Raw genomic sequence first — 26997 nt, 5'->3', positions numbered from 1 at the left:
TTATTGAGCGCTTACTGCGTGCAGAGCACTGTACTAAGCGCTTGGGAAGTACAAGTTGGCAACATATAGAGACGGTCCCTACCCGACAGTGGGCTCACAGTCTAGAAGTGTGTATATGTATATATCTATAATTCTATTTATTTATATTGATGCCTGTCTACTTGTCTTGATGTCTGTCTCCCCCTTTCTAGACTGGTGAGCCAGGTAGCGTGGCTTAGTGGCAAGAGCACGGGCTTTGGAGTCATTCATTCAATCGTATTTATTGAGCGCTTACTGTGTGAAGAGCACTGTACTAAGCTCTTAGGAAGTACAAGTTGGCAACCTATAGAGACGGCCCCTACCCAACAACAGGTTCACAGTCTAAAAGGGGGAGACAGACAACAAAACAAAACAAGTAGGCAGGTGAGTCAGAGATTGTGGATTCTAATCCTGGCTGTGCCACTTGTCAGCGGTGTGACCCTGGGCAAGCCAATTCATTCATTCATTTAATAGTATTTATTGAGTGCTTACTGTGTGCAGAGCACTGGACTAAGTGTTTGGGAAGTACAAGTTGGCAACATATGGAGACGGTCCCTACCCAACAGTGGGCTCACAGTCTAGAAGGGGGTGACAGACAACAAAACAAAACATATAAACCAAATAAAATAGAATAAATATGTACAAGTAAAATAGAGTAATAAATATGTACAAATGTATATACATATATACAGGTGCTGTGGGGACGGGAAGGAGGTAAGGCGGGGGGATGGGGAGGAGGAGGAGAGGAAAGAGGGGGCTCAGTCTGGGAAGGCCTCCTGGAGGAGGTGAGCTCTCAGTAGGGCCTTGAAGGGAGGAAGAGAGCTAGCTTGGCGGATGGGCAGAGGGAGGGCATTCCAGGCCCGGGGGAGGACGTGGGCCGGGAGTCAATGGCGGGACAGGTGAGAACGAGGCACGGTGAGGAGATTAGTGGCAGAGGAGCGGAGGGTGCAGGCTGGGCTGTAGAAGGAGAGAAGGGAGGTGAGGTAGGAGGGGGCGAGGTGATGGACAGCCTTGAAGCTGAGAGTGAGGAGTTTTTGCCCGAAGCGTAGGCTGATTGGCAGCCACTGGAGATTTTTGAGGAGAGGAGTAACATGCCCAGAGCGTTTCTGGACAAAGACAATCCGGGCAGCAGCATGAAGTATGGATTGAAGTGGGGAGAGACACGAGGATGGGAGATCAGAGAGAAGGCTGATGCAGTAGTCCAGATGGGATAGGATGAGAGCTTGAACAAGCAGGGTAGCGGTTTGGATGGAGATGAAGGGTGGATCTTGGCAATGTTGCGGAGCTGAGACCGGCAGGTTTTGGTGACGGCTTGGATGTGAGGGGTGAATGAGAGAGCGGAGTGGAGGATGACACCAAGGTTGCGGGCTTGTGAGACGGGAAGGATGGTAGTGCCGTCAACAGAGATGGGAAAGTCAGGGAGAGGGCAGGGATTGGGAGGGAAGACAAGGAGTTCAGTCTTGGACATGTTGAGTTTTATGTTTGTACATATTTATTACTCTGTTTATTTTACTTCTACATATTTATTCTATTTATTTTGCTAATATGTTTTGTTGTCTGTCTCCCCCTTCTGGACTGTGAGCCTGCTGTCGGGTGGGGACTGTCTCTATGTGTTGCCAACTTGGACTTCCCAAGCGCTTAGTCCAGTGCTCTGCACACAGTAAGCGCTCAATAAATACGATTGAAGGAAGGAAGGAAGAACTTGTACTTCCCTTCTTTCCTCTCCCCCTCGTCCCCCTCTCCATCCCCCCGTCTTACCTCCTTCCCTTCCCCACAGCACCTGTATATATGTATATATGGTTGTACATATTTATTACTCTATTTATTTATTTATTTATTTATTTTACTTGTACATTTCTATCCTACTTATTTTATTTTGTTGGTATGTTTGGTTCTGTTCTCTGTCTCCCCCTTTTAGACTGTGAGCCCACTGTTGGGTAGGGACTGTCTCTATGTGATGCCAATTTGTACTTCCCAAGCGCTTAGTACAGTGCTCTGCACATAGTAAGCGCTCAATAAATACGATTGATTGATTGATTGATTGATTGATTGTACTTCCCAAGCGCTTAGTACAGTGCTCTGCACACAGTGAGCGCTCAATAAATACGACTGACTGACTGCCTGAATGAAAGAATGAATGAATATATATGTATATATTTTTGTACATTTTTATGACTCTGTTTATTTTACTTGTACATATTTATTCTATTCATTTCATTTTGCTAATATGTTTGGTTTTGCTCTCTGTCTCCCCCTTTTAGACTGTGAGCCCACTGTTGGCTGGGGACTGTCTCTATGTGTTGCCAACTTGGACTCCCCAAGCGCTTAGTCCAGTGCTCTGCACGCAGTAAGCGCTCAATAAATACGATTGAATGAATGAATTAATGATTGAATGAATACATGAACGAACGAACGAATGCATGAATGAATACATGAAGGAAGGAAGGAAGGAACGAACGAACGAATGAATGATTGAATGAATACATGAATGAATGAACGAACGAACGAATGCATGAATGAATACATGAAGGAAGGAAGGAAGGAACGAACGAATGAATGATTGAATGAATACATGAATGAATGAACGAACGAACGAATGCATGAATGAATACATGAAGGAAGGAAGGAAGGAACGAACGAACGAATGAACGAATGAATGATTGAATGAATACATGAATGAATGAACGAACGAACGAATGCATGAATGAATACATGAAGGAAGGAAGGAAGGAACGAACGAATGAATGATTGAATGAATACATGAATGAATGAACGAACGAACGAATGCATGAATGAATACATGAAGGAAGGAAGGAAGGAACGAATGAACGAATGAATGATTGAATGAATACATGAATGAATGAACGAACGAACGAATGCATGAATGAATACATGAAGGAAGGAAGGAAGGAACGAACGAACGAATGAACGAATGAATGATTGAATGAATACATGAATGAATGAACGAACGAACGAATGCATGAATGAATACATGAAGGAAGGAAGGAAGGAACGAACGAACGAATGAACGAATGAATGATTGAATGAATACATGAATGAATGAACGAACGAACGAATGCATGAATGAATACATGAAGGAAGGAAGGAACGAACGAACGAATGAACCAATGAACGAATGAATGAATGAATGAATGAATGAATGAATGAATGAATGAATGGCAGCCCTCCGCTAACGCTCCCAAAGCGCCGCCTCCTCCCCCCTCCGGCTCCGCCTCAGGTTCGACTTCCGGTCTCCCGCCCCAAGCCCCGCCCCCTGCCCGCCCTCAGCGCCCTCCCATTGGCCGCCGCGCCCCAGTCCCCGCCCCTGTCCCGCCCTCCGCGCCCTCCCATTGGCCGCCGCCCCCGTCACTCGGGGCTGCGGGCTCCGGCGCGGCCCTCCGCCTCCCATCATGCACCGGGGCCCGGGGCCGCCGGCGTTTGAATTTGAAAGCGGACGGCGAGGCGAGCGCATCGACGGTGAGGGGGACGGGGATAGATAATAATAATAGTAATAACGGCATTTATTAAGCGCTTACTATGTGCAAAGCACTGTTCTAAGCGCTGGGGAGGTGACAAGGTGATCAGGTTGTCCCACGGGGGGGCTCACAGTCTTCATCCCCATTTTACAGGTGAGGGAACTGAGGCCCAGAGAAGTGAAGTGACTTGCCCAAGGTCACACAGCAGACATGTGGAGAAGCCGGGATTAATAATGATAATAATAATAATAATGGCATTTATTAAGCGCTTACTATGTGCCAAGCACTGTTCTAAGCGCCGGGGAGGTGACAAGGTGATCAGGTTGTCCCTCGGGGGGGGCTCACAGTCTTCATCCCCATTTTACTGATGAGGGAACTGAGGCCCAGAGAAGTGAAGTGACTTACCCAAGGTCACACAGCAGACATGTGGAGAAGCCGGGATTGATAATGATAATGATGATGGCATTTATTAAGCGCTTACTATGTGCAAAGCGCTGTTCTAAGCGCTGGGGAGGTTACAAGGTGATGAGGTTGTCCCACGGGGGGCTCACAGTCTTCATCCCCATTTTACAGATGAGGGAACTGAGGCTCAGAGAAGTGAAGTGACTTACCCAAGGTCACACAGCAGACATGTGGAGAAGCCGGGATTGATAATGATAATAATGATGGCATTTATTAAGCGCTTACTATGTGCCAAGCACTGTTTTAAGCGCCGGGGAGGTTACAAGGTGATCAGGTTGTCCCACGGGGGGCTCACAGTCTTCAGCCCCATTTTTCAGATGAGGGAACTGAGGCACCGAGAATCAATCAATCAATCGTATTTATTGAGCGCTTACTGTGTGCAGAGCACCGGACTAAGCGCTTGGGAAGTACAAGTTGGCAACATATAGAGACGGTCCCTACCCAACAGTGGGCTCACAGTCTAGAAGGAAGTGAAGTGACTTGCCCAAGGTCACACAGCAGACATAATAATAATAATAATAATAATAATAATGTTGGTATTTGTTAAGCGCTTACTATGTGCAAAGCACTGTTCTAAGCGCTGGGGGAGATACAAGGTAATCAGGTTGTCCCACGTGGGGCTCACAGTCTTCATCCCCATTTTACAGATGAGGGAACTGAAGCCCAGAGAAGTTAAGTGACTTGCCAGAAATGTGGATAAGACGGGATTATTAACAATAATAATAATAATAATGGCATTTATTAAGCGCTTACTATGTGCAGAGCACTGTTCTAAGCGCTGGGGAGGTTACAAGGTGATCAGGTTGTCCCACGGGGGGCGCATAGTCTTAATCCCCATTTTACAGATGAAGTAACTAAGGCACGGAGAAGTGAAGTGACTTGCCTAAAGTCACACAGCTGACAATTGGCGGAGCCGGGGTTTGAACCCATGACCTCTGCGGAGGGTGGCGGGGCTGGTTCTTACTTGTACTTCCCGAGCGCCTAGTACAGTGCTCTGCACTATATATGTATATATATATATATATATTTGTGCATAGTTATTACTCTATTTTACTTGTACATATTTACTATTCTATTTATTTTATTTTATTATGTTTTGTTTGTCTCCCCTTTCTAGGCTGTGAGCCCGTTGTTGGGTAGGGACCGTCTCTATATGTTGCCAACCTGCCCTTCCCAAGCGCTTAGTACAGTGCTCTGCACACAGTAAGCGCTCAATAAATACGATTGAATGAATGAATGTATATATGTTTGTACATATTTATTACACTATTTTACTTGTACATATTTATTCTTTTTGTTTTATTTTGTTAGTACGTTTTGTTTTGTCTGTCTCCCCCTTCTAGATTGTGAGCCCGTTGTTGGGTAGAGACCGTCTCTATAAGTTGCCAACTTGTACTTCCCAAGCGCTTAGTACAGTGCTCTGCACACAGTAAGCGCTCAATAAATACGATTGAGGCTGTCCATCCCCTCGCCCCCTCCTACCTCACCTCCCTTCCCTCCTTCTCCAGCCCAGCCCGCCCCCTCCGCTCCTCCGCTGCTAATCTCCTCACCGTGCCTCGCTCTCTCCTGTCCCGCCATCGACCCCCGGCCCACGTCATCCCCCGGGCCTGGAATGCCCTCCCTCCGCCCCTCCGCCAAGCTAGCTCTCTTCCTCCCTTCAAGGCCCTACTGAGAGCTCACCTCCTCCAGGAGGCCTTCCCAGACTGAGCCCCTTCCTTCCTCTCCCCCTCGTCCCCCTCTCCATCCCCCCCATCTTACCTCCTTCCCTTCCCCACTGCACCTGTATATATGTATACATGTTTGTACGTATTTGTTACTCTATTTATTTTACTTGTACATATCTATTCTATTTACTTTATTTTGTTAGTATGTTTGGTTTTGTTCTCTGTCTCCCCCTTTTAGACTGTGAGCCCACTGTTGGGTAGGGACTGTCTCTATATGTTGCCAACTTGTACTTCCCAAGCGCTTAGTCCAGTGCTCTGCACACAGTAAGCGCTCAATAAATACGATTGATGATGATGTGTATATATCTATAATTCCATTTATTTACATTGATGCTATTGATGCCTACTTAATTGTTTTGATCTCTGTCTCCCCCTTCTAGACTGTGAGCCCATTGTGGGCAGGGATTGCCTCTCTTTGTTGCCGAACTGTATTTTCCAATTGCTTAGTCCAGTGCTCTGCACACAGTAAGCACTCCATAAATACGATTGAATGGATGAATGAATGAACAGTAAAGTGAGGGGATTAATGAGGCAGCTAATAGGAAGAGCCTGGGCCTTGGAGTCAAAAGGTCGTGGGTTCTAATCCTGGCTCCGACACTTGTCTGCTTTGCGACCTTGGGCAAGCCATTAACTGCTGTGTATCATTCAGTCGTATTTATTGAGTGCTTACTCTGTGTGGTTACCTCATCTGTAGAATGGAGATTGAGACTGTGAGCCCCACATGGGACAGGGACAGTGTCCAACCTGAGTTGCTCGTATCCGCCCCAGCGCTTAGAATGTCGCCTGGCACATAGTAAACGCTTAATACCATTATTATTATTATTATTCTAATCCCTATTATTATTCTAATCAACTTTGTCAGTTGCTTGCTGCGTGACCTTGGGCAAAACACTTAACTTCTCTGCTGTTTCCCCAACTGTAAAATGGTGATTAAATACCTGTTCTCTCTCCTACACACACCCCGAGCACTTAATGCAGTGGTCTGCGCACAGTAAGCGCTCAGTAAATGCGATTGGATAGTTGTAAATTATTTACATTAATGCTTGTCTCCTCCAGACTGCAAGCTCGTTATGGGTAGGGAACGTTTGCTTAATTTTGTTGTATTGTGAAGTGCTTAGTACTGTGCTCTGAACTTTTAGACTGTGAGCCCACTGTTGGGTAGGGACTGTCTCTATACATTGCCAACTTGTACTTCCCAAGCGCTTAGTACAGTGCTCTGCACACAGTAAGCGCTCAATAAATACAATTGATTGATTAACAAATACCATAAAGAAAGAAGCTTGGCTTAATGAACTACTTTAGGATTGGGAGCTCAGTACAATAGAGAAGCAGCGTGGTTCAGTGGAAAGAGCTGAACCCCCCGGGCTTTGGAGTCAGAGGTCATGAGTTCAAATCCCGGCTCCACCAATTGTCAGCTGTGTGACTTTGGGCAAATCACTTCACTTCTCTGTGCCTCAGCTCCCTCATCTGTAAAATGAGGATGAAGACTGTGGGCCCCCAGTGGGACAACCTGATCACCTTGTAACCTCTCTAGCACTTAGAACAGTGCTTTGCACATAGTAAGCGCTTAATAAATGCCATTATTATTATTATTATTACAATGTTCTGCACAGTAGTATTTATTGAGCACTTACTGTGTGCAGAGCACTGTACTAAGAGCTTCGGAGAGTACAATATAATGATATAACAGAATTGGTAGGTACATTCTACATTCTCTGCCCTAAACGAGCTTAGAGTCCCGAGGGGGAGACAGACATTAATATAAATAAGTTACGTCTAAGTGCTGTGGGGATGAGGGAGTGGTGAATAAAGGGAGCAAATCAGAAGGGCGTGGAAGAGGTGGAAATGAGGGCTTAGGGAAGGCCTCTTGAAGATTTGGTTTTCATAAGGCTTTGGAAGGCGAGGAGAGTGGTCACCTGTTGGGTGTGAGGAGGGAGGGTGTTCCAGATGAGATGCTGGACTTGGTGAGGGATCAGTAGCGAGATATACGAAATCTAGGTACAGTGAGTAGGTTGGCATTAGAGAAGCGAAGTGTGAAGGCTGGCTTGTAGTAGGAGAACCGGGATGTAAGATAGGAGGGGACAAGCTGATTGAGTGCTTTAATGCCAGTGATAAGGAGTTTCTATTTTTGGAAGTGGATGGGGCAACCACTGGAGGTTCCTAAGGAGCGGGGAAACACCGACTGGATGGTTTTATAGAAAAATGATCCAGGCAGCAGAGTGAAGTATGGACTGGAGTGGGGAGTGACAGGAGGCTGGGAGGTCAGTAAGGAGGATGATAGAGTAATCAAGGCGGGATAGGATAAGTGCTTGGATGATCAGAGTAGCAATTTGGACGGAAAGGAAAGGGCGGATTTTAGCCATGTTGTGAAGGTTGAACCAAAAGGATTTAGTGGTTGGTTGAATGAGAGAGAGGAGTCAAGGAAAACACCATGGTTGTTTAACAGTGCTTTGCAAATAGAGCTTAATAAATGCCATTATTATTATTAACAGGAATGATAGTGGTACTGTCTCTAGTGATGGGAAAATCAAAGTGAATTGCCCAAGGTCACATAGCAGTCTCATGGTAGTACATGATTAGGACTCCCAGGGGCTTGCTCTTTCTACTAGGCCACACTGCTTCTGCAGAACAATGTTTTAGAAAAAAATGATCTGGGCAACAGAGTCAAGTACAGTCTCCCAAGTGCTTAGTACAGTGTTCTGCATGGAATAAGTGCTCAAGTATGATTGAATGAATGAATGTGGACTGGAGAGGGGAGAGCCTGGAGGCAGGAAGTTCTTTGGAGACACTGATGTGTTAGAGCCAGCATGGTTTGTCATCAGCTGCCCTCCCCCTCGCTCCCTCCCACTTTTAGTTATAGATTTTAAGCCACCTGTGGTCAGGGACTGTCTGAATTTCATCCTTGTACCCTTTCTCAGCTCTTTTTCTTTTTTAATGGTATCTTTAAAGAGCTTACTGTATTCCAGGCACTGTATTAAGAGCTGGAGTAGATACAAGATAATCAGGTTGGACACAGTCCATGTCCTTTGAGGGGCTCACAGTCTTAATCCTCATTTTACAGAGGAGGTAACTAAGGCACAGAAAAGTTAAGTGACTCGCCCAAGGTCACCCAGCAGATGTGGCAGAGCTGGGATTAGAACCCAGGTCCTTGTGACTCCAACCCGTAGGCCACACTGTTTTAATAAAGATATCTGCACAGAGTAGGCACTCAATTTACATGGATGGACGGATGGGCAGACTTCACAGTTCTTGTGCTTAGGACTCCGTGATTGAGGCTTGCTTTCTTTTTAATTCCGCTTCTTTTTTCTGTATTCTGGATACTTGTAGAAAGAGGTGGCTCTTAAGCGGATGAGGTAAGGTTGTCTAAATTGGCTTCATTTCTTGCAGGATGGAATCGTTTTCGGGGGAGGCGGCGGCCCCCAGGCCATCGTATGTTGTTAGTGCTGATCCGGTTGAAAGGCCCGTTGGAATCAACGTTGAAGACATTAAACTTGATCTCTCCCATGAATTTTCCTTTGTTGCATCCAGTTGTAAAGTAAGTTGAAGTAGGACACAGTACCGGTTACTGCTAGACCCGGGCCAGGGTTTTGTTACCAACAGGTGTAGACCCTGTATTTTCACAAAAGGGGCTTTCCTAGCTAATTGTCTGAGGACAAAGAGGATCAACATCAGAAAGGTAGTCCTGTATTCATCTTTTCATCTGGGTAGATTTGGAAGTTCTTGGTTTAGAAAGGCCCTTAAAGAGTAGCCACCCCATGCTTAGTACAGTGCTTGACACAGAGTAAATTCTTAACAAATAGCACAATTCTTATTACCAGAGCTGAGACACCGCACGGAGTTTTCACTGCTCTCTTTGTACAGTTAGAGAAGCAGCCTGGTGTAGTGGATAGAGCATGGGAGTAGAAGGTCATGGGTTCTAATCTTGGCTCTGCCGCTTGTCTGCTGTTTGATTTGGGGTAAGCCACTTAACTTCTCTGTGCCTCAGTTACCTCATCTATAAATGGGAGATTCATTCAATCATATTTATTGAGCGCTTACTGTGTGCAGAGCACTGCACTAAGCGCTTGGGAAGTACAAGTTGGCAACATATAGAGACAGTCCCTACCCAACAGTGGGTTCACAGTCTAGAGATTGAGACTCAGCCCCATGTGGGGCAGGGCCTATGTCCAACTCAATTTGCTTGTATCCACCCTTGTGCTTAATACAGTGCCTGGCACATGGTAAGTGCCTAACAAATACCATAATTATTATTATTAGTACAACTCCCTTCTCCAACTCCTTTCTTGCACAGCCTCCGCCTCTCCCCCTCCCACACACATTGGGGCAAGGAAAATGTCTCTCAACCGCATTGCATTATTCTCTCCCAAGCACATTTGTACATTGCTTGGCATAGAGTAAGTGCTCAGTACAACTGACGGACTGACAATTCAGCCAAGGCAGGATCGTTAGTCTACTAAGCTCACAACCCTCTGCCCTCCATCCTCATTACGGATCTTAGCATCCACAGGCAAAGATGAAAGAACATAAGTAGCGCTGTGCAAACTAGGCAATTCCTTAGCACAGGTTCTCAGTCCTAAAGTTTCCCTGACTGGGCCAAGCCTCTCTTGTTGTTTATAATGACAGACTTTGTCTTGCTTCTTTAGGCCCGTTCTGTCTGAGGCGTGCATTTCCAATAGTTACATCAACTGAATCAACTCCATCATAATTTCTTCCCCAAAATAATAATAATTTGGAATTGAAGTGCTTACTACTGGACTAAGCACTAGGGTATGTACAATACAATCAGGTCAGACAGTCCCTGTCCCTCCTTTTTTTAATGCTATTTGTTAAACTGTACTTATGAAATATTAAATACGGATGAGGCAACTGAGGCCCAGAGAAGAGAAGTGGCCGAGCTGAGATTAGAACCCAGGTCCTCCTGACGCCCAGGCTCTATCCACTGGACCCCCACTGCTCCCTTACTGACTAAGCGGGGAGCGGGGCATCGTCCTAAGGCATTAACAATTATTACATAAACACAGTCCTTTATAGTTCTTTTTCAAAGATCGCCAAAGCAGTTTAGTACCGCTTGGGTTGTGTAGCACTCACTCCATCAATCAGTGGTATATACTGAGTGCTTAGCGTGTACAGAGCACTGTACTAAGCACTTGGGCAAGGTCAGTAAAACAGAATTAGCAGACACATTCCCCACCCACAGCGAGCTTACATCCTTCCCGTTGGCTTGAGGAAAAGTGTGTTAAGTAGTACTTACCTCGAAGAGGAGCTCCCCTTGATTCATTGGGCTTGTACTTCCCAAGCGCTTAGTACAGTGCTCTGCACACAGTAAGCGCTCAATAAATACGATTGATTGGGCCTGTTTTCTCTGTCTCCAAGAAGCAGCAGCAGGGAAGCAACTGGGCTTCCCGTTGTAGTGAGAATTAGAAGCGTGAACTAATAATGGGAAGGTGGAAAAAATACAGGCAACCTTGTGCAACTCTCCCAACGCCCTCTTTCTTTTTTAAGGGAAGCAATTTGGACTCCAAAGAACACCTACAGATTTGCCTTCGAATAAGGCCGTTTACCCAATCAGAAAAGGACAATGATTCTCAGGTTTGTGTTTTGCCCGAGGTTGTAAAATTTGCCATCCTACTAGGAGAAAGATTCAGATACTAATTTTCTTTCTTTGGCTATAGAGCTGTGTGATCATTCTTGACTCGACTAGCATCGCCCTGAAGGATCCCAGAAATGTAATGGGACGGCCGAGTGAAAAAAGTGGACAGATGGCCCAGAAATTCACTTTTTCAAAGGTGAGTGAAGATGTTGACAGGTGGTAGTATCTTTTTTTTTCTTTTTTTCTTTCTTTTCTCTCCCCCTTCTAGACTGTGAGCCCACTGTTGGGTAGGGACTGTCTCTATATGTTGCCAACTTGTACTTCCCAAGCGCCTAGTACAGTGCTCTGCACACAGCGCTCAATAAATTGATTGATTGATTTTTTTGAAGAGGACAAATTAAATCCGCGTTTTGGATTTAAACGAAGTAGATTCATGGCAATTAGTAGTGTTTAGAGTGTGATGCCTGAAGGGTTTATTTAGTTCCTTCTCCTCCTCTCCACCCTGATGTGCCTTCAAAGGATGTATTTTTCCACTAACAGCAGCATCTTAAGACTGAGAGGACCCTTTGTTGTTTGCATGAAAGAGGGGAGGAAAAGGTCACCGGTCCCAATTTTCCAGTCTGGGGGAGTGGTGGAGGCCTGGATTAGTGGTGTGGGTGGCAGCAAGTAAGCAAATGTACCAGGTGAAGTACCCAAAGTGTCGGACACTGTTCTAGACTTACTAGACTTCTTGGTACCACATTCAACACAACACTCTGCACAACTGGCCATTTACAAACAAATAGCTTCCTAGTTCTTAAGTGACTTCCAGTTTTACTTTGAAGTCATTTAATAGTGGAGGCATTTAATGATTCCTAAATAAGTGACGAAGCTTCTTCATCATTAATGACTGAAAACCTTTTTTTTTTTTTTGGTGGTGGCGTGGAATGATCATATAGGTTTTCGGCCCAGAAACTACACAGAAAGAATTCTTTGAAGGTAGTGTGATTCAACCGGTGAGGGATTTCTTGAAGGGACAGAGTCGTCTGATTTTCACTTACGGAGTAACGAACGCGGGAAAGACATTCACCTTCCAAGGTAAGGTGCCATTGTTTGCTTTATTATTGTTTATTATTTATTTGTTATTGTTGCTGTTCTTCCTCCATAGATTTGCAGCCCATTCATCATTGTGTTCTTGTTAAGCCGGGTTGGGTGCCCAGAAAGGAAACAATTTTCCAAAACTCATCTATATATGGTTGTGCCGAAGTAAAGACCACATTACAGTCATTAATTTTCTAGGCTAGGGGTTGTGCCCTCGATGATTTCCAAATTATGGAAAATTCCCTTTACAATATGCAGAGCGGTTTCTTGAGAAATCTCACCTCGTTCTTTCCAAACAGGTGCGCTGTAAGTAAGAACGTTCCTAATCCTCCAACAGCGTTTAATCCTCAATAAGAGGTAAAAACACACATTGTGGAAGAACTGAGTGTATATTCTCTTTAAAGTTAAGTAGGGAGGAAAATTATTCATTCATTTATTGAGCGCTTACTGTGTGCAGAGCACTGTACTAAGCACTTGGAAAGTACAATTCGGCAACAGATGGAGACAGTCCCTACCCAACAACGGACTCACAGTCAATTTTCCATTTCATTTAAGTCCATTTTATGATTAAACTGGTCATGAATGATCCTTCAATAAATCTTGAATTGGATCAGCAGCTGAAGTGGTGAATGAAACGTTGGAGAGTGCAATTTTCTTTTAAATCATTTTTTTCAACCCGGGGAAGCCTCAGATTTGTGCAACAACTGTAGACTCTACAGGATCCCTTGCACCAGAGAAGCAGTGAGGTCTAGTGGGGTTAGGGGATTTGGATTCTAATCCTTGCTCCACCACTTGCCAACTGTGTGACCTTAGGCAAGCCACTTCTCTGTGCCTCAGTTTCCTCATCTAAATTGGGGATAAAATACTTGTTCTCCTTTCTCCTTAGACCGTGATCCCCATGGGAGACAGGGACAGTGATTGAAGCTGATTGCATTGTCACTATCCAAGTGCTTAGTACAGTGCCTGGCACTTAGTAAGCACTTAGCAAACACCACAGTTGTTATTATCAATCATTCGTATTGAGCGCTTACTATGTGCAGAGCACTGTACTAAGTGCTTGAGAGAGTACAACACTCATTCAATCTTATTGAGCGCTTACTGTGTACAGAGCACTGTACTAAGCTCTTGGAAAGTACCGTACAGCAATAAAGAGAGACAATCCTTACCCACAATGGGTTTACAGACTGTGAGCCCCCTGTGGGATAACCTGATCACCTTGTAACCTCCCCAGCGCTTAGAACAGTGCTTTGCACATAGTAAGTGCTTAATAAATGCCATTATTATTATTATTATTATTGTGAGCCCCCCGTGGGATAACCTGATCACCTTGTAACCTCCCCAGCGCTTAGAACAGTGCTTTGCACATAGTAAGCACTTAATAAATGCCATTATTATTATTATTATTATTATTATTGTGAGCCCCCCGTGGGATAACCTGATCACCTTGTAACCTCCCCAGCGCTTAGAACAGTGCTTTGCACATAGTAAGCACTTAATAAATGCCATTATTATTATTATTACAGTCTAGAGGGATTATTAACAGATACATTCCCTGCCCACAATGAGCTTATGATGATTATTTTGATATAGCACTTTTTGCCAAATCTGGAAAAGGTCAGTGCTAGCTGTTATGACCATTAAGCACTTAAACCACTCCACTCTTTCTAGAGAATTGTCATTAGCTCTACAAAACAAGGTCTCTCTCTCTCTCTCTCTCTCTCTCTCTCTCTCTCTCTCTCTCTCTCTCTCTCTCTCTCTCTCTCTCTCACACACACACACACACACACACACACACACAACCCCCCCCCCCCCCCCCCCATACCCCCCTGCCCTCTATTTGGGAAATATTGATATAGGGCTACGTGGTCTTTGGGATCTTGGCCTAGCATAGAGGAAGACTTTCTATGAAGGCTAAACTAAACTGACAGTGAAGGTTTTCTGCTTTATTCTAATCTAGTCAGCCTCAGAGATTTTATTGCCTAATAATAATAATTACGGCATTTAAGTGCTTACTCTGTGCCAGGCACTTGACTAAGCTCTGGGCTGGGTACAAGCAAATCGGGTTGGACACAGTCCCTGTCTCAAGTGGAGCTCACAGCCTCAATCCCCATTTTCCAGATGAGGTAACTGAGGCACGAGCAGTTAACTGTGATAAGTAGCAGAGCTGGGATTAGAACCCATGACCTTCTGACTCCCATGCCCTACTCTATCCACTACGCCATGCTGCTACCCATATCCATCCAATGAAAGATCGCAGGAGATCTTTCCATTTTCCTAATACGATGTCTCGCATGCCATTGGAGAGTGGCTGAAAAATAGTTTACTCCTCAGACATAGAACTTGTCTTTTTCAAATCTCCCCCAGTGAACGGCATTCCCTCCTACTCCCCTAATCCTATCCTGTACACTCCACCCTACACAAATGGCCAGACCTCTAAATTGCAACGGTGATCCCTATGCAAAACTATGTGCTGATGGTGGACTCAATCAGTGGTATTTATTGAGTGCTTGCTGCCTACAGAGCACTGTACTAAGTACTTGGTAGAGTACAATATAGCACTTGGTAGACTAAGCGTGTAGGGACAGGGAACGGGCCTGCTAATTCTCTTGTACTTTCCCAAGCACTTAGAACAGTGCTCTACATGTATTAAGCACTCAATAAAGACCATTGATTGATCAATCACTAGACACGTTCCCTGCCCACAATGAGTTTACAATCTAGAGAACTTATTAAGCGCTTACAATGTGCTAAGTATTAATGAAAGATCAAGCTGATCAGATCAGGCGGTGGCATTGTCTCACTCAAGGTTCTCAACTCCACGTCTAAACCCTTCACAGCCTGAAATAATAATAATGATAATTGTGGTATTTAAGCGCTTCTTATGTGCCAAGCACTGTTCTAAGCACTGGGGTAGATACAAGGTAATCAGGTTGGACACAGGCCCTGTCCCACATGGGGCTCACGGTCTTGATCATCATTTTACAAATGAAGTAGCTGAGGCACAGAGAAGTTAAATGACTTACCCAAGGTCACACAGCAGACATGTGGCATCGTCGGGATTAGAGCCCCCATCCTCCGACTCCCAGGCCTGTGGTTTTTCCACTAGGCCATGCCCGCTGTCTCCTGTGGCAGATTTGGGGGTCTTGAATGAGGGTGGCCTCCCTGCTGGCATTCAGCTTCTTCTTGATCGTAAGCTCACTGTGGACAGGGAACGTGCCTGCCAACTCTGTTGTGTTGTACTTTCCCAAGTGTTTAGTCCAGTGCCCTGCAGTATTCCTTAACTATTTTGTAATACTTTTACAAAACCCGTGGAAAACTATTCGGTTCAGTCAGTTCTCGGGGAACCCAGGGGGGACGTTCTCGATGAAGCCCATGTTAATAGGAGCTGGCGTGGTGAGCCGCCCATCGAGGCCGACAGCACCAGCATTCCGTCCACCGTCGCTCCGTGTTGGGATTCAGGTAGGCCCATGTTGTGGGAGAACGCTCCCTAATTCTTTCACCATGGGCTATTGAAAGTATGTAATGAAAACTTTCCTCCACTCCCCATTTCCCAAACTCCAGCGACCCCCTCAACACTTAGGGCCCTCCCCGCCACGGCTTCTTGGCCGGACCGTAACCAACCGCTGCTCCGAAGGATCCCCGAGGAGAACAGAGGGCCTGAGTTATGACCTGTGGAGAACTGGGGATGCAGGGCTGATGAGAGAGGGGCGGGAGGAGGAAATGAAACCAGAAAGCAAAAGTAAAATCTGCACCCGTCAAATGGAAACCTAATATAAAGCCTTGTGGGTTCCCAAGATGAAGAACAATAAAACTACAGGGTAGTTGGTGATACTTCATTGACCCGGCACAGGTTGGACCCTGTTAAAGACTTTGTCAAAGGTTTCTGAAGCCTAAGTATGTCCTTAGTTGGGCAGAGGAGGGTCAAGGCCAAGCCAACGAATGTGTCCTCACCAAAGGTACCCTCTGTTCTGGGATAGACCTTTCCCGGCTCGCTGCGGTTTATGCTCAGCAGGCCTGGAGTTGCGCTAAAGGAGCGTGACTTTTCTCCAACCGACAATGCATTGGCCTCTTAGGTGCGAATGCCAAAATGAGGTGGCGGCGGGCTCTCGCCTCATCACGAGCCTGACGACGGAGCGTCAAGTTGGGGCAGATTCCGTACCCGAACATTCTTCTGGCACTACGATTTATTTGTTTTTTTTAATGCTTTTGTTGATAGGTACAGAAGAGAATCTTGGCGTCTTGCCTAGGACAATGAACATGTTGTTTAATAGCCTCCAAGGTAAACTGTATCAAAAGATGGACTTCAAGCCACATAGAAGTCGAGATTACTTGCGGTTGACTCCGGCCCAGGTGAAAGAAGAAGCTGCCCTTAAAAGCGCACTGCTTCAACAAATTAAAGAGGTACGGTCCAGAGTGAGTACAACCTGCATAAGACTCTGAGTCCGTGAAACTCCTCAGTTACACCCAGAATCCTGGAACCCACGAGGGGCCGAGAGCGGAAGATGCAAACCGTACCCTTAAGCGTTAACCGGTAAGCGTGGCTCAGTGGAAAGAGCCCGGGCTTTGGAGTCAGAGGTTATGGGTTCAAATCCCAGCTCCGTCAATTGTCAGCTGTGTGACTTTGGGCAAGTCACTTCACTTCTCTGGGCCTCAGTGACCTCATCTGTAAAATGGGGATTAAGACCGTGAGCCCCCGTGGGACAACCTGATCACCTTGTAACCACCCCAGCGCTTAAAACAGTGCTTTGCACATAGTAAGCGCTTAATAAATGCCATTATTATTTTAAAAGGTAACAGCCAGTGCAGTTATGAGATTCCTAGGATGCAAGTGGAGGATTGGTGAAAAACCTTATTCTTGGGGCGCAATTTGATAGGCAAAACTTTTTCAGTGATGTAAAGTTATTCCTTCAGTGTGAGGCATTCATTCATTCAGTCGTATTTATTGAGTGCATACTGTGTGCGGAGCACTGTACTAAGCGCTTAAGGCAATACAATCCTACTCTAAACTGTAAAGTCGTTGTGGGCAGGGAACGTTTCTACCAACACTGAAATTGTAAGCTCATCTCTAAACTGTAAGCTCATTGTGAGCAAGGAATGTGCCTGTTTATTGTACTGTACTCTCCCAAGCCCTTAGTTCAGTGTTTTGTACACAGTAAGCTCTCAAGAAATTCAGTTGAATGAATATCGTACCAAGAGCTTAGTATAGTGCTCTCTACATAGTAGGTGTTCAATAAATACAGTTTTTGGAGGCTTGAATTGGAAATAACATATTTAGGAGGTTAGAGGATGGCAAGCTTACGTGGGATAGACGTGTAAACCTTTGTGCCTAATAATAATAATAATAATAATAATGGTATTAAATTCTTATTATGTGCCAAGCACTGTTCTAAGCACTGGGGTAGATACAAGGTAAGCAGGTTGTTCCACATGGGACTCACAGTTTTAATTCCCATTTTACAGACAAGGGAACTGAGGCACAGAGAAGTTAAGTGACTTGCCCAAAGTCACACAGCTGACAAGTGGCAGAGGCGGGATTAGAACCCATGACCTTTGACTCCCAAGCCTGTGCTCTTTCCACTGAGCCACGCTTCTTAAGAAAAAGGCCTATTGAATGTCTTTGTATTTTAGTCATGAACATTCCCACAGAGCTTTTTTTTCCCCTTTTTTACCCTGAAAACCATTCCAGGGATTGTTAATTATTTACTGTTCAGTAGGATTGGTTGGAGAACCATTATTTTTGAAAATAAAAATAACATCTTTCGTTGAAGATGTGAAGTTCCTGCTGCAGAGTTTCTTTTCATTGGAAAAGTCAATTCCTTCATGAAAATAGAATAATTGTATTTTTCCTTGTGAAATTAGGGGAAAGCACAGCTCTTTTTTTATGGCATTTGTTAAGCACTTACTATGTCAAGCACAGTTCTAAGCGCTGGGATAGTTACAGGATAATCAGGTTGGGCACAGTCCTTGTTCGAGAGTGTAAGTAGGAGTCGGGGAGAAGCAGCATGGCTCAGTGGAAAGAGCCTGGGCTTTGGAGTCAGAGGTCATGGGTTCAAATCCTGGCTCCGCCAATTGTCAGCTGTGTGTCTTTGGGCAAGTCACTTCACTTCTCTGAGCCACAGTTACCTCATCTGTAAAATGGGGGATTAAGACTGTGAGCCCCCTGTGGGACAACTTGATCACCTTGTAACCTCCCAGCGCTTAGAACAGTGCTTTGTACGTAGTAAGCACTTAATAAATGCCATCGTTATTATTTTACAGTTAGGGAAACTGAGGCCCAGAGAAGTTGTGACTTGCCTAAGGTCACAGAACAGGCAAGTGGTGGAGCCGGGATTAATAACTGTGGTATTTGTTAAGCGCTTACTAGGTACCAGGCACTGTACTAAGCTTTGGAGCGGATACAAGCAAATTAGAACCCAGGTCCTCTGGCTCCCAGGTCTGTGGTCTTTCCACTAGACCACGCTGCTTTTTTTACTCCCACTACCCACATATATATATATATATATGGTATAGCTAGGGCTGATGAGATCTCTGCTTTCCTCTTCTCCCATCTTCTCATTTCGACCATTAGCCCGGTGAGATTAAAATGGTGACCTGCATTGGGCTCATGTTGACTTCCCACCGTCACGGATCTGAGTCCCGTGGAAAGGACCTTAAATTAATTAAAAGATAATAATGATGATGATAATTGGAGGTGTGAAGAACTGCAGTCCATTATCTTCGAGGGCAGGGAACAAGTCTAAATCTGTTGTACACTCCAAAGTGCTTAGTGTAGTGCTAAATGTGGTAAGCACTCAGTAAATACCATTAATTGATTATCTCCACATCACAAGTGTCCCAGCTTGGGTGGGTGAACAGATGCTGACTGACCACCAGGTCAACAGCTGTCGTTTTTTTAATTATTATTAAAAGTTGGTAAAATTACAACTTTTTGTCCTGGTTCAATTTTTAGGTAGATACTCAGAACAGCAGTTGGAATACCTCTGAGGGTAAGATTTTCTATCTCCTTGCTACCTTCCTGTCATTTCTGCACACACTGAACATTTAGAATAGAAAGGCAAGAATCTCTAAGTCTGAGGCCTAGACCTGTCAAAACAGGAAGACATAACTGCTGATTCCTCTTCTGTGAGAAATTGGAGACAAATGTCCAAATCACACTCACACCATCACCAACAACTTTCTTGAACAAATTCTGAGAAGACAAATCCTTGGTCGCTGTAGGAATCACTTAGTTTGGGAGTACGCTCTTCACTTGTTCCTCCAGATGCCATTTAGTAATAATAATAATAAGGATGGCATTTGTTAAGCGCTTACTATGTGCAAAGCACTGTTCCACCACCACCAGTGGAAGAGCAGGGAAGGGATTTTAGGTAAAATATTAATCAGTGGATTTTGGCCCCGTATATTTGCCCTAGTATTGGAGGCAGCAGCAAGCTTCTTGGTTAAACTGAGTTTTTTTGTTATCCCGCACTCTTAGCCTCATTACATTGAGCGTTGCCCGCCTTGGTTTTAGAGGCGGTTTTCAAAAATCTCTATGGAGTGCTTCTGCAGCAAATGTTAGTGTTTGGCACTTTCTCACTACTGAAAGTGTGCTACCTTTCAGAAGCACCTGAACAATAAAATAAAATAAGCACCTGAACAATACTAGAACTTTGTTCAGTATTGTTTCAGGAGAAAGATCAAGTAGCGGTGAGAGGTTTGGCATTTTGTTCTAGTGTCTTATGAGCTTTGCCCTGAAATACCTTAAACAACCATTTGTCCTAAAGTCTTGGGTAGCAGTGACTAGTTTATGGGTGAAAACATGTGGGTGGATTTTCCAGAAATGGGTTTTTCTCAGCAGCATACCATTATAGTAGTTTCTCCTGCTAAATATGCTAGGTATTAGACTGTCAAACTCTAAAATGCCAGAACTTGTTCCAAAAAGCCTGGCTTCAGTTCATTTATCAGATTTTCATGAAACGGTCTCATATTTTATTCAACTCTTAACTAATTAAAATCTTTCCTGTTTTTCTGTGTAGGAAACTTAATGAACTCCGTGAATGTCTCAACAGATCTCGAATCCGTGAAAGATTGTGAACAGCACAGTTTGAATGCAGAAAATTATGTCAAATTTTCTGTCTGGGTTTCTTTTTGTGAGATTTATAACGACTGTATTTATGACTTATTTGTTCCCGTGTCAAATGACAAGTTCCAAAAGAGAAAGGTGTTACGCCTTTCTCAAGACATAAAAGGCTGCTCTTTTATAAAAGGTAATAGCACATGAATCTCCAAGTCATTTTTATTTCAGTTTGAAATCTGACACATCATCTCCCCACTTTGGGTACCTACCCAGCGGTTAATGCATAATAGCGTATTTGTATAGTTGTATAGCTGTCAGCTTGGGAATTTTTTTTGATGTTCTTAATGATACTTTTTATATAGCTGAGTCAGTGGCATAGAAAGAAAATGTTTTGGCTCCAGTAATTAAGCAGTAGAGGAGATTATGGTTTTGTTGTGTAATTGCTCTTTTTTTTTAAGTTAACGTGCAATCTACCTAGGCTAGCAGGGATTATTTTACAAACCTACATGCATTGGTTAGGCGGGGTCAGCTAATTGCTTGTAATTTTAGTTGTGGTGCTGTGCTGTATCTTAGAAATGTCTAGGAGCTGATGAATAGGGTGGCAACAGCTATTTAGTAGGAGGCCCAGCTAGTAGGTATTATAATAAAATCTTTCCTTTTCTCTTACTGCTCTTCTCAGAGAGCTTGCCTTACTGACTCCTTTTTCTTCTTGAGGGATTTCCTTCACAGTACTTGGGAGGATTGTATGACTTTTTGGCGTGTATTTACAAGTCATCTCCTTACTACCCCCTCTTTTTTCCTTAAAGATCTCCAATGGATTCAAGTTTCTGATTCCAAGGAAGCATACAGACTTTTAAAATTAGGAATAAAACACCAGAGCGTTGCCTACACCAAGCTAAACAGTGTCTCCAGTAGAAGGTAAGGGCTGAATGGTACTCTTTCCCTCTTCCAGGCCCAGACTAGTCAATGATTTGGGTTCCATTTTGGCAGGTGACTCGTTTTAGGGTGGAATCAGCAGCCCAGCTCTTTCACATAGTGAAAGATAATCAGGTCCCTTGTAGGACTCACAGTCTAAATAGGAGGGAGAAGCAGTGAAAGAAGCCACAGAGAAGTTAAGTGACTTGCCCAAGGTCACGCAGCAGACAGGTGGCGGACCTGGGGTTAGTACTTTCAGGCCCAGACTCTTTCCAGAAGGCCATGCTGCTTCTCTAGGGATTTGCTTCAGTTAACTTCATGGATTTGTAGTTGTACTAAGTGCTTCATTGGCTCATTGGCGACAGGCTGCGTGTGACCTGTGATAGACTTGAGAGTGGCAAGAATGCTCACAGAAATCTGTCAGAAAAACATTTGTGTCTTGTTTCTGTTCTTTCCCAAGCACAGAGAGGTAGCAGAGCTGCTAACTAACTAGCCCCCACTGAATTCTCACCTCTAGGTGCCCCAGACATGAGAAAATCATGGGTGAAGTCGACGTTACCTTTTTAGTTGAAATGCATTAAAGCATGCCTTTGCACACAGTAATAATAATAATAATAATTGTGGTATTTGCTAAGCACTTTCTATGGGCCAGGCACCGTACTAAGTGTTGGGGTGGATACAAGCAAGTCAGATTGGACACAGTCCCTGTCCCACAGGGGGCTCGCAGTCTTAACCCCCATTTTACAGATGAAGTAACTGAGGCACAGAGAAATTAAGTGACTTGCCCATGGTCACACAATAGAAAAGTGTCAAAGTCAAGATTAGAACCCAGGTCCTTCTGACTCCGAGGCCCATGCTTTATCCACTAGAGAACACTACTTCTTAATGCAAGCAATCAATAATTTAATAATAATAATAATGGTATTTAAGCGCTTACCATGCACTGTACTAAATATTGGGGTAGAGACAAGATAACAAGGAGGGGTATAGTCCCTGTCTCACATGGGGCTCATGAGCTAAGTAGAGGGATAACAGGTAACCAGAATTATCACCATTTTTCTGTTTCTAATGAACTTTTTATGTAGCTGAATGATTTTTCCTCTAAATAATAACAGTACTGATACATTAAGCACTTAGTATGTCAGTCCGCAGCCGGTTAGAGCTCCACAAAGAAAAGAGGAATAATAATCGTGGTAGTTGTTAAATACTATGTGCCATACACTGGACTAAGTGCTGGGGTAGATGCAAGATAATCAGGTTGAATACAATCCCTGCCCCACAAGGGGCTCACAGTCTAATTAGAAGGGAGGACGGATATTTAATCTCTATTTTCAGATGAAGAAACTAAAACACAGAGAAGTTAAGCGACGTGCCCAAAGTCACCCAGCAGGCAGACGTTGGAATTGGAATGATTTTCTGACACCCAGGCCTGTGCTCTTTCCACTAGGTCATGCTGCTGTCAAAGCATTTTTAGGAAGCATTTGTTTTTTTGAAATTCCCTGGCTAGTACCCCGGAGCTGTCTTTTTGACTTAAAGCAAACATTTGAGAGCTGCTAGTAATAATAATAATAACTGTTGTATTTAAGCGCTTATTAAATGTCAAGCACTGAGCTAAGGACCAGATAATCGGGTCCCTCATGAGGCTCACAGTCTTGCCAACTTGTACTTCCCAAGTGCTTAGTACAGTGCTCTGCACACAGTAAGCGCTCAATAAATATGATTGAATGAAATGAATGAATAAGTAGGAGGGAGAAGAAGCAGGTGAGTGAGCGAAGCCACCGAGAAGTTAAATGACTTGCCCAAGGTTACGCAGCCGACAAGTGGCAGACGCGGGATTAGAACCCAGGTCCACTGACTTGCAGGGCCAGACTGCTTCCAGTAGGCCACGGTGCTTCTCTTGGGGATTTGCTTCAGTTAATTTAATGGATTTATAGTTTTAATAAGTGCTTCATTTGGCTCAGTGGTGACAGGCTATGTATGACTTGTGATAGGCCTGAGAGTGGCAAGAATGCTCACAGAAACCTAACTTCAGAAACATTTGTGTCTCGTTTGTGTTCTTCCCCAAGCACTTAGTACAGTGCTTCCTACTCAGGTGCTCAAGTAATATTCTCCCAAGTGCTTAGGACAGTGTTCTGCACACAGTAAACCCTCAATAAATGCGGTTGAATGACTTTTAATCACGTTTACTGAGGGCTTATGTGTGCAGAGCACTGTACTTAGCGCTTGGGAGAGGACAGTGCAATAACGGATACATTCCCTGTCTACAGCAGTCTCACAGTCTAGTCATTCAATCTAGTCTGATTGAGTAATATTGAAGATTTCATTAATACTGGCAACAGAAGTCAGTTCTTGAGTAGAGAAGGCTCAGTAGTGAACCGTTTGTGGATCAAGTGTGTGCGTGTTGCGTCCTACACATGGGCTGAATAGAATTTAAAAAGCCTGGACATTTAAGCTTAAAATTACAATTTGAAGCTTAAAAGTTTGAAACTTAAAATCCTTGGCAGTTCCCTGTTTCACCTTTCCAGTGGGGTCCTTTCACTGTGGTCAGGGTACGTGTTTACCAACTCTGTTGTGCCGTACCCTCCCAAGTGCTTAGTACAGTGCTCTGCACACGGTAAGTGCTCAGTAAATACGATTGATCATATCTTGCAGGAATTGGTAGGGTGCGTTGCGGGGTATCGACCTTAGAATGTAGTGACCAAATGTGTTCTGTTTTTGTTTTTAGTCACAGCATATTCACTATCAGAACATTACAGATTGAAGATTCGGCTGTGCCTCGGGTAGCACGAGTCAGTGAGTAAGTGTTCTTAATGGTGACCGGCTTTTACAATTCTTTTAAAGACAAAATCACCACCCAAAAATGTTCCTTTTCTTTTAGATTATCCTTGTGTGATCTCGCCGGTTCAGAACGTTGTACGAAGACCCAGAATGAAGGCGACAGATTAAGAGAAACAGGAAACATTAACATTTCTTTACTGACGCTGGGCAAGTGCATTAATGCCTTAAAGAATAGTCAGCAGTCAAAGTAAGTACTTCCGTCTGTGGATCTTTGTGAAGTCTTTCCCGAAGCTAAGTATATAAGAAATGCAGTCTGAAATCCTTGTCCCAGTGTCCCTATTAATTCAAGTATTTCTTAACTTACTGTTCGTTTTGAACCTCGGTGCTTTTTGTCACAACCCTGTGAAGGCTGTGGTTCAAATGTTTTGATATCTTGAATGAAAAGTGCTGTTTAAAGGCAATATCAGTTCCATTATCGTCTTAACTTGCACAGAGTAACCAAGGAACCAAATTGTAAATTCTAGGATTTCTTGTGCAGACTGGCTATACCGATTGAGATGTGCGCGCGTTCAGGTTTGAAGCAACTTCGTCTGTACGATTGAGCAAATCACTGGAATTTCTTGGCTTTTGTCGTCTGAATTGTTGGAGATACTTCCCCGTGTACACTAGAGGCTCTTCTAGAGCCCCTGTCAGGATCAGGTCTACTTACTAATTGTTGTACTTTTCCGAGCCCCTGTCCTCTCCCAACCTATATGCGGTCGATTGATGGCACGGTCCCCTGGTGCCTGCTAATCACCCCACCCAAACCTTTGGGATTTGGGATTTCTTTCTAGTAATGGTAGCAGCCGAGGAAGGCCCAGCCACCGGGCCAGTGGGCCGGGTCACTTGAGCCCAGTTGGAGTCGATCAGCCCTGCTGTAGCCTCTAGTGACTGCTATCACTTGCCATCATTCTCGGTCTTCCCATGGCTCAAGCTCTCAATGACCATGAGCCCCTCAAAGCACTTACCCCGGACGGCTGTGCCCCTGGCAATGAGGGCCAAACTTGATTCAGTTCAGGCTCCCTCGTGGACCCCGATTAGATATTCATTCAATCAATCAATCAATCAATCAATCAATCGTATTTATTGAGCGCTTACTATGTGCAGAGCACTGTACTAAGCGCTTGGGAAGTACAAATTGGCAGCACATAGAGACAGTCCCTACCCAACAGTGGGCTCACAGTCTAAAAGGGGGAGACAGAGAACAGAACAAAACATACCAACAAAATAAAATAAATAGGATAGAAATGTACAAGTAAAATAAATAAATAGAGTAATAAATATGTACAACCATATATACATATATACAGGTGCTGTGGGGAAGGGAAGGAGGTAAGATGGGAGCCCCTCAAAGCACTTACCCCGGACGGCTGTGCCCCTGGCAATGAGGGCCAAACTTGATTCAGTTCAGGCTCCCTTGTGGACCCCGATTAGATATTCATTCAATCAATCAATCAATCAATCATATTTATTGAGCGCTTACTGTGTGCAGAGCACTGTATGGATGTTGCGGTCTGGGCAGGTGGGTTGCCAGGGCTGAGGTGAGGTTTTTGGCCCGTATCAGGGAGCAGATAGATGCGACCGCTTTAATGGACTGCCTAGCATGGCAAGCCAGTGGCCCCGGAGGGCCTATCGGATAACCAGGAGTGGTTCGGGGGTTCCCGAGGCCACTGGATTCTAGCCCTGGCTCCCTGGATGGATTCTGTATCGCCTCACCTGGTTTCTCAGTGCATCCCAGAATTCAAATAATGGCTTCGGTTGCATGCCTGCGTTGCAGAGCGTCTAGTTAGTGCCGGAAAGAGCATTTTATAATTGGCCCAAAGTCCCTACAGTCAGCCTTGGTACAGGACTTTTATCGTTATTATTCTAATTATCATTTGTCACTATTATCATTGTTCAGATTTTCTTTTAAGCAATCACTCCTTGAATCCTCCTTTTAGGTTGCAACAACACGTGCCTTTTCGGGAGAGTAAACTCACTCACTACCTTCAAGGCTTTTTCAGTGGTAAAGGGAAGATATTCATGATCGTGAACATCAGCCAGAGTTGCTCTGCCTATGATGAAACCCTCAATGTGTTGAAGTTCTCAGCAGTTGCACAGAAAGTATGTGAACTTAAAGCTAAAAAGTCTCCTTTTTCTGCTAGGCTATTTTCTTCAGACTAGTGATGGTTAATATAAACACTCAGCTCTTTCCTTGGGTGAATACCCTTAAAACACCTGCCGTGATGTATTTGTTCCCCATCAGCAATTCTTTGTTCCTGGCTTCTCTTCTCCCCTCTCCTTTTATACAAATAGGAAAATAGCCCGACTTCATCATTTGTGATGAAGCGTTACTGAAATAAAATCAAATAATTCCCGGCATGTCAGGTGGCTGACTCAGCCAGAAGTCACTGCAGTCGGCTTTATGATTTCTTCAGAATCACCAGGACAGCACTGGACCTTTCAATAGCGCTTCACTTTCACTCCTGGGATCGAAGCGGCTTTAGTGGATGCGGCTGAAAAGCGAGCAAGCTTTCAAAAGAAGAAAATCAAAGTTTTGGGATTCATTGTGTAAACTGCCTAACTTTCTTTTGACTAATGCCATGAAAAATATAAGATTATTCTTTTAGACTATTTTTCAAATCAAATCTGAAACCTTTTTTTAATTTTTTATTTGAAGAAAAAACCGAAAAGGGATAACATTATCCCCTCCTCTAGGCTATAAGCTCCTTGTGGGCAGGGAACAGATTTACCGACTCTGTTACATTGAACTTTCCCAAGCGCTTACTTCCCCACTGCACCTGTATATATGTATATATGTTTGTACATATTTGTTACTCTATTTGTTTATTTTACTTGTACATATCTATTCTATTTATT

At 44.2% G+C, this 26997-nt stretch overlaps 1 protein-coding gene across 4 annotated transcripts in view; it reads left to right on the top strand.

Moving 5' to 3' along the window:
* The first annotated feature begins 3468 nt into the window (after positions 1–3468).
* The window catches only part of KIF20B (kinesin family member 20B), an 85576-nt gene continuing 62047 nt past the window's right edge, over positions 3469–26997 (top strand). For 3 of the 4 annotated variants that reach the window (XM_038744107.1, XM_038744106.1, XM_038744105.1), the window contains exons 1-7: positions 19022–19041; positions 19300–19336; positions 20366–20596; positions 21213–21324; positions 24047–24118; positions 24200–24346; positions 26079–26241. In XM_038744107.1, the coding sequence (XP_038600035.1) occupies positions 20374–20596; positions 21213–21324; positions 24047–24118; positions 24200–24346; positions 26079–26241 (717 nt within the window). In that variant the 5' untranslated portion in view covers positions 19022–19041; positions 19300–19336; positions 20366–20373. Of the gene's footprint in view, positions 3496–9067; positions 9216–11182; positions 11270–11352; positions 11467–12208; positions 12348–16566; positions 16752–19021; positions 19042–19299; positions 19337–20365; positions 20597–21212; positions 21325–24046; positions 24119–24199; positions 24347–26078; positions 26242–26997 lie in introns of those variants that run through there. The other variant, XM_038744108.1, reaches the window with a different exon arrangement.

Source organism: Tachyglossus aculeatus, chromosome 3, assembly GCF_015852505.1.
Source record: "Tachyglossus aculeatus isolate mTacAcu1 chromosome 3, mTacAcu1.pri, whole genome shotgun sequence".
Taxonomy (NCBI): Eukaryota; Metazoa; Chordata; class Mammalia; order Monotremata; family Tachyglossidae; genus Tachyglossus; species Tachyglossus aculeatus.
The sequence above is the reverse complement of the archived record's forward strand: the minus strand, read 5'-3'. Positions and strand labels throughout refer to the sequence as shown.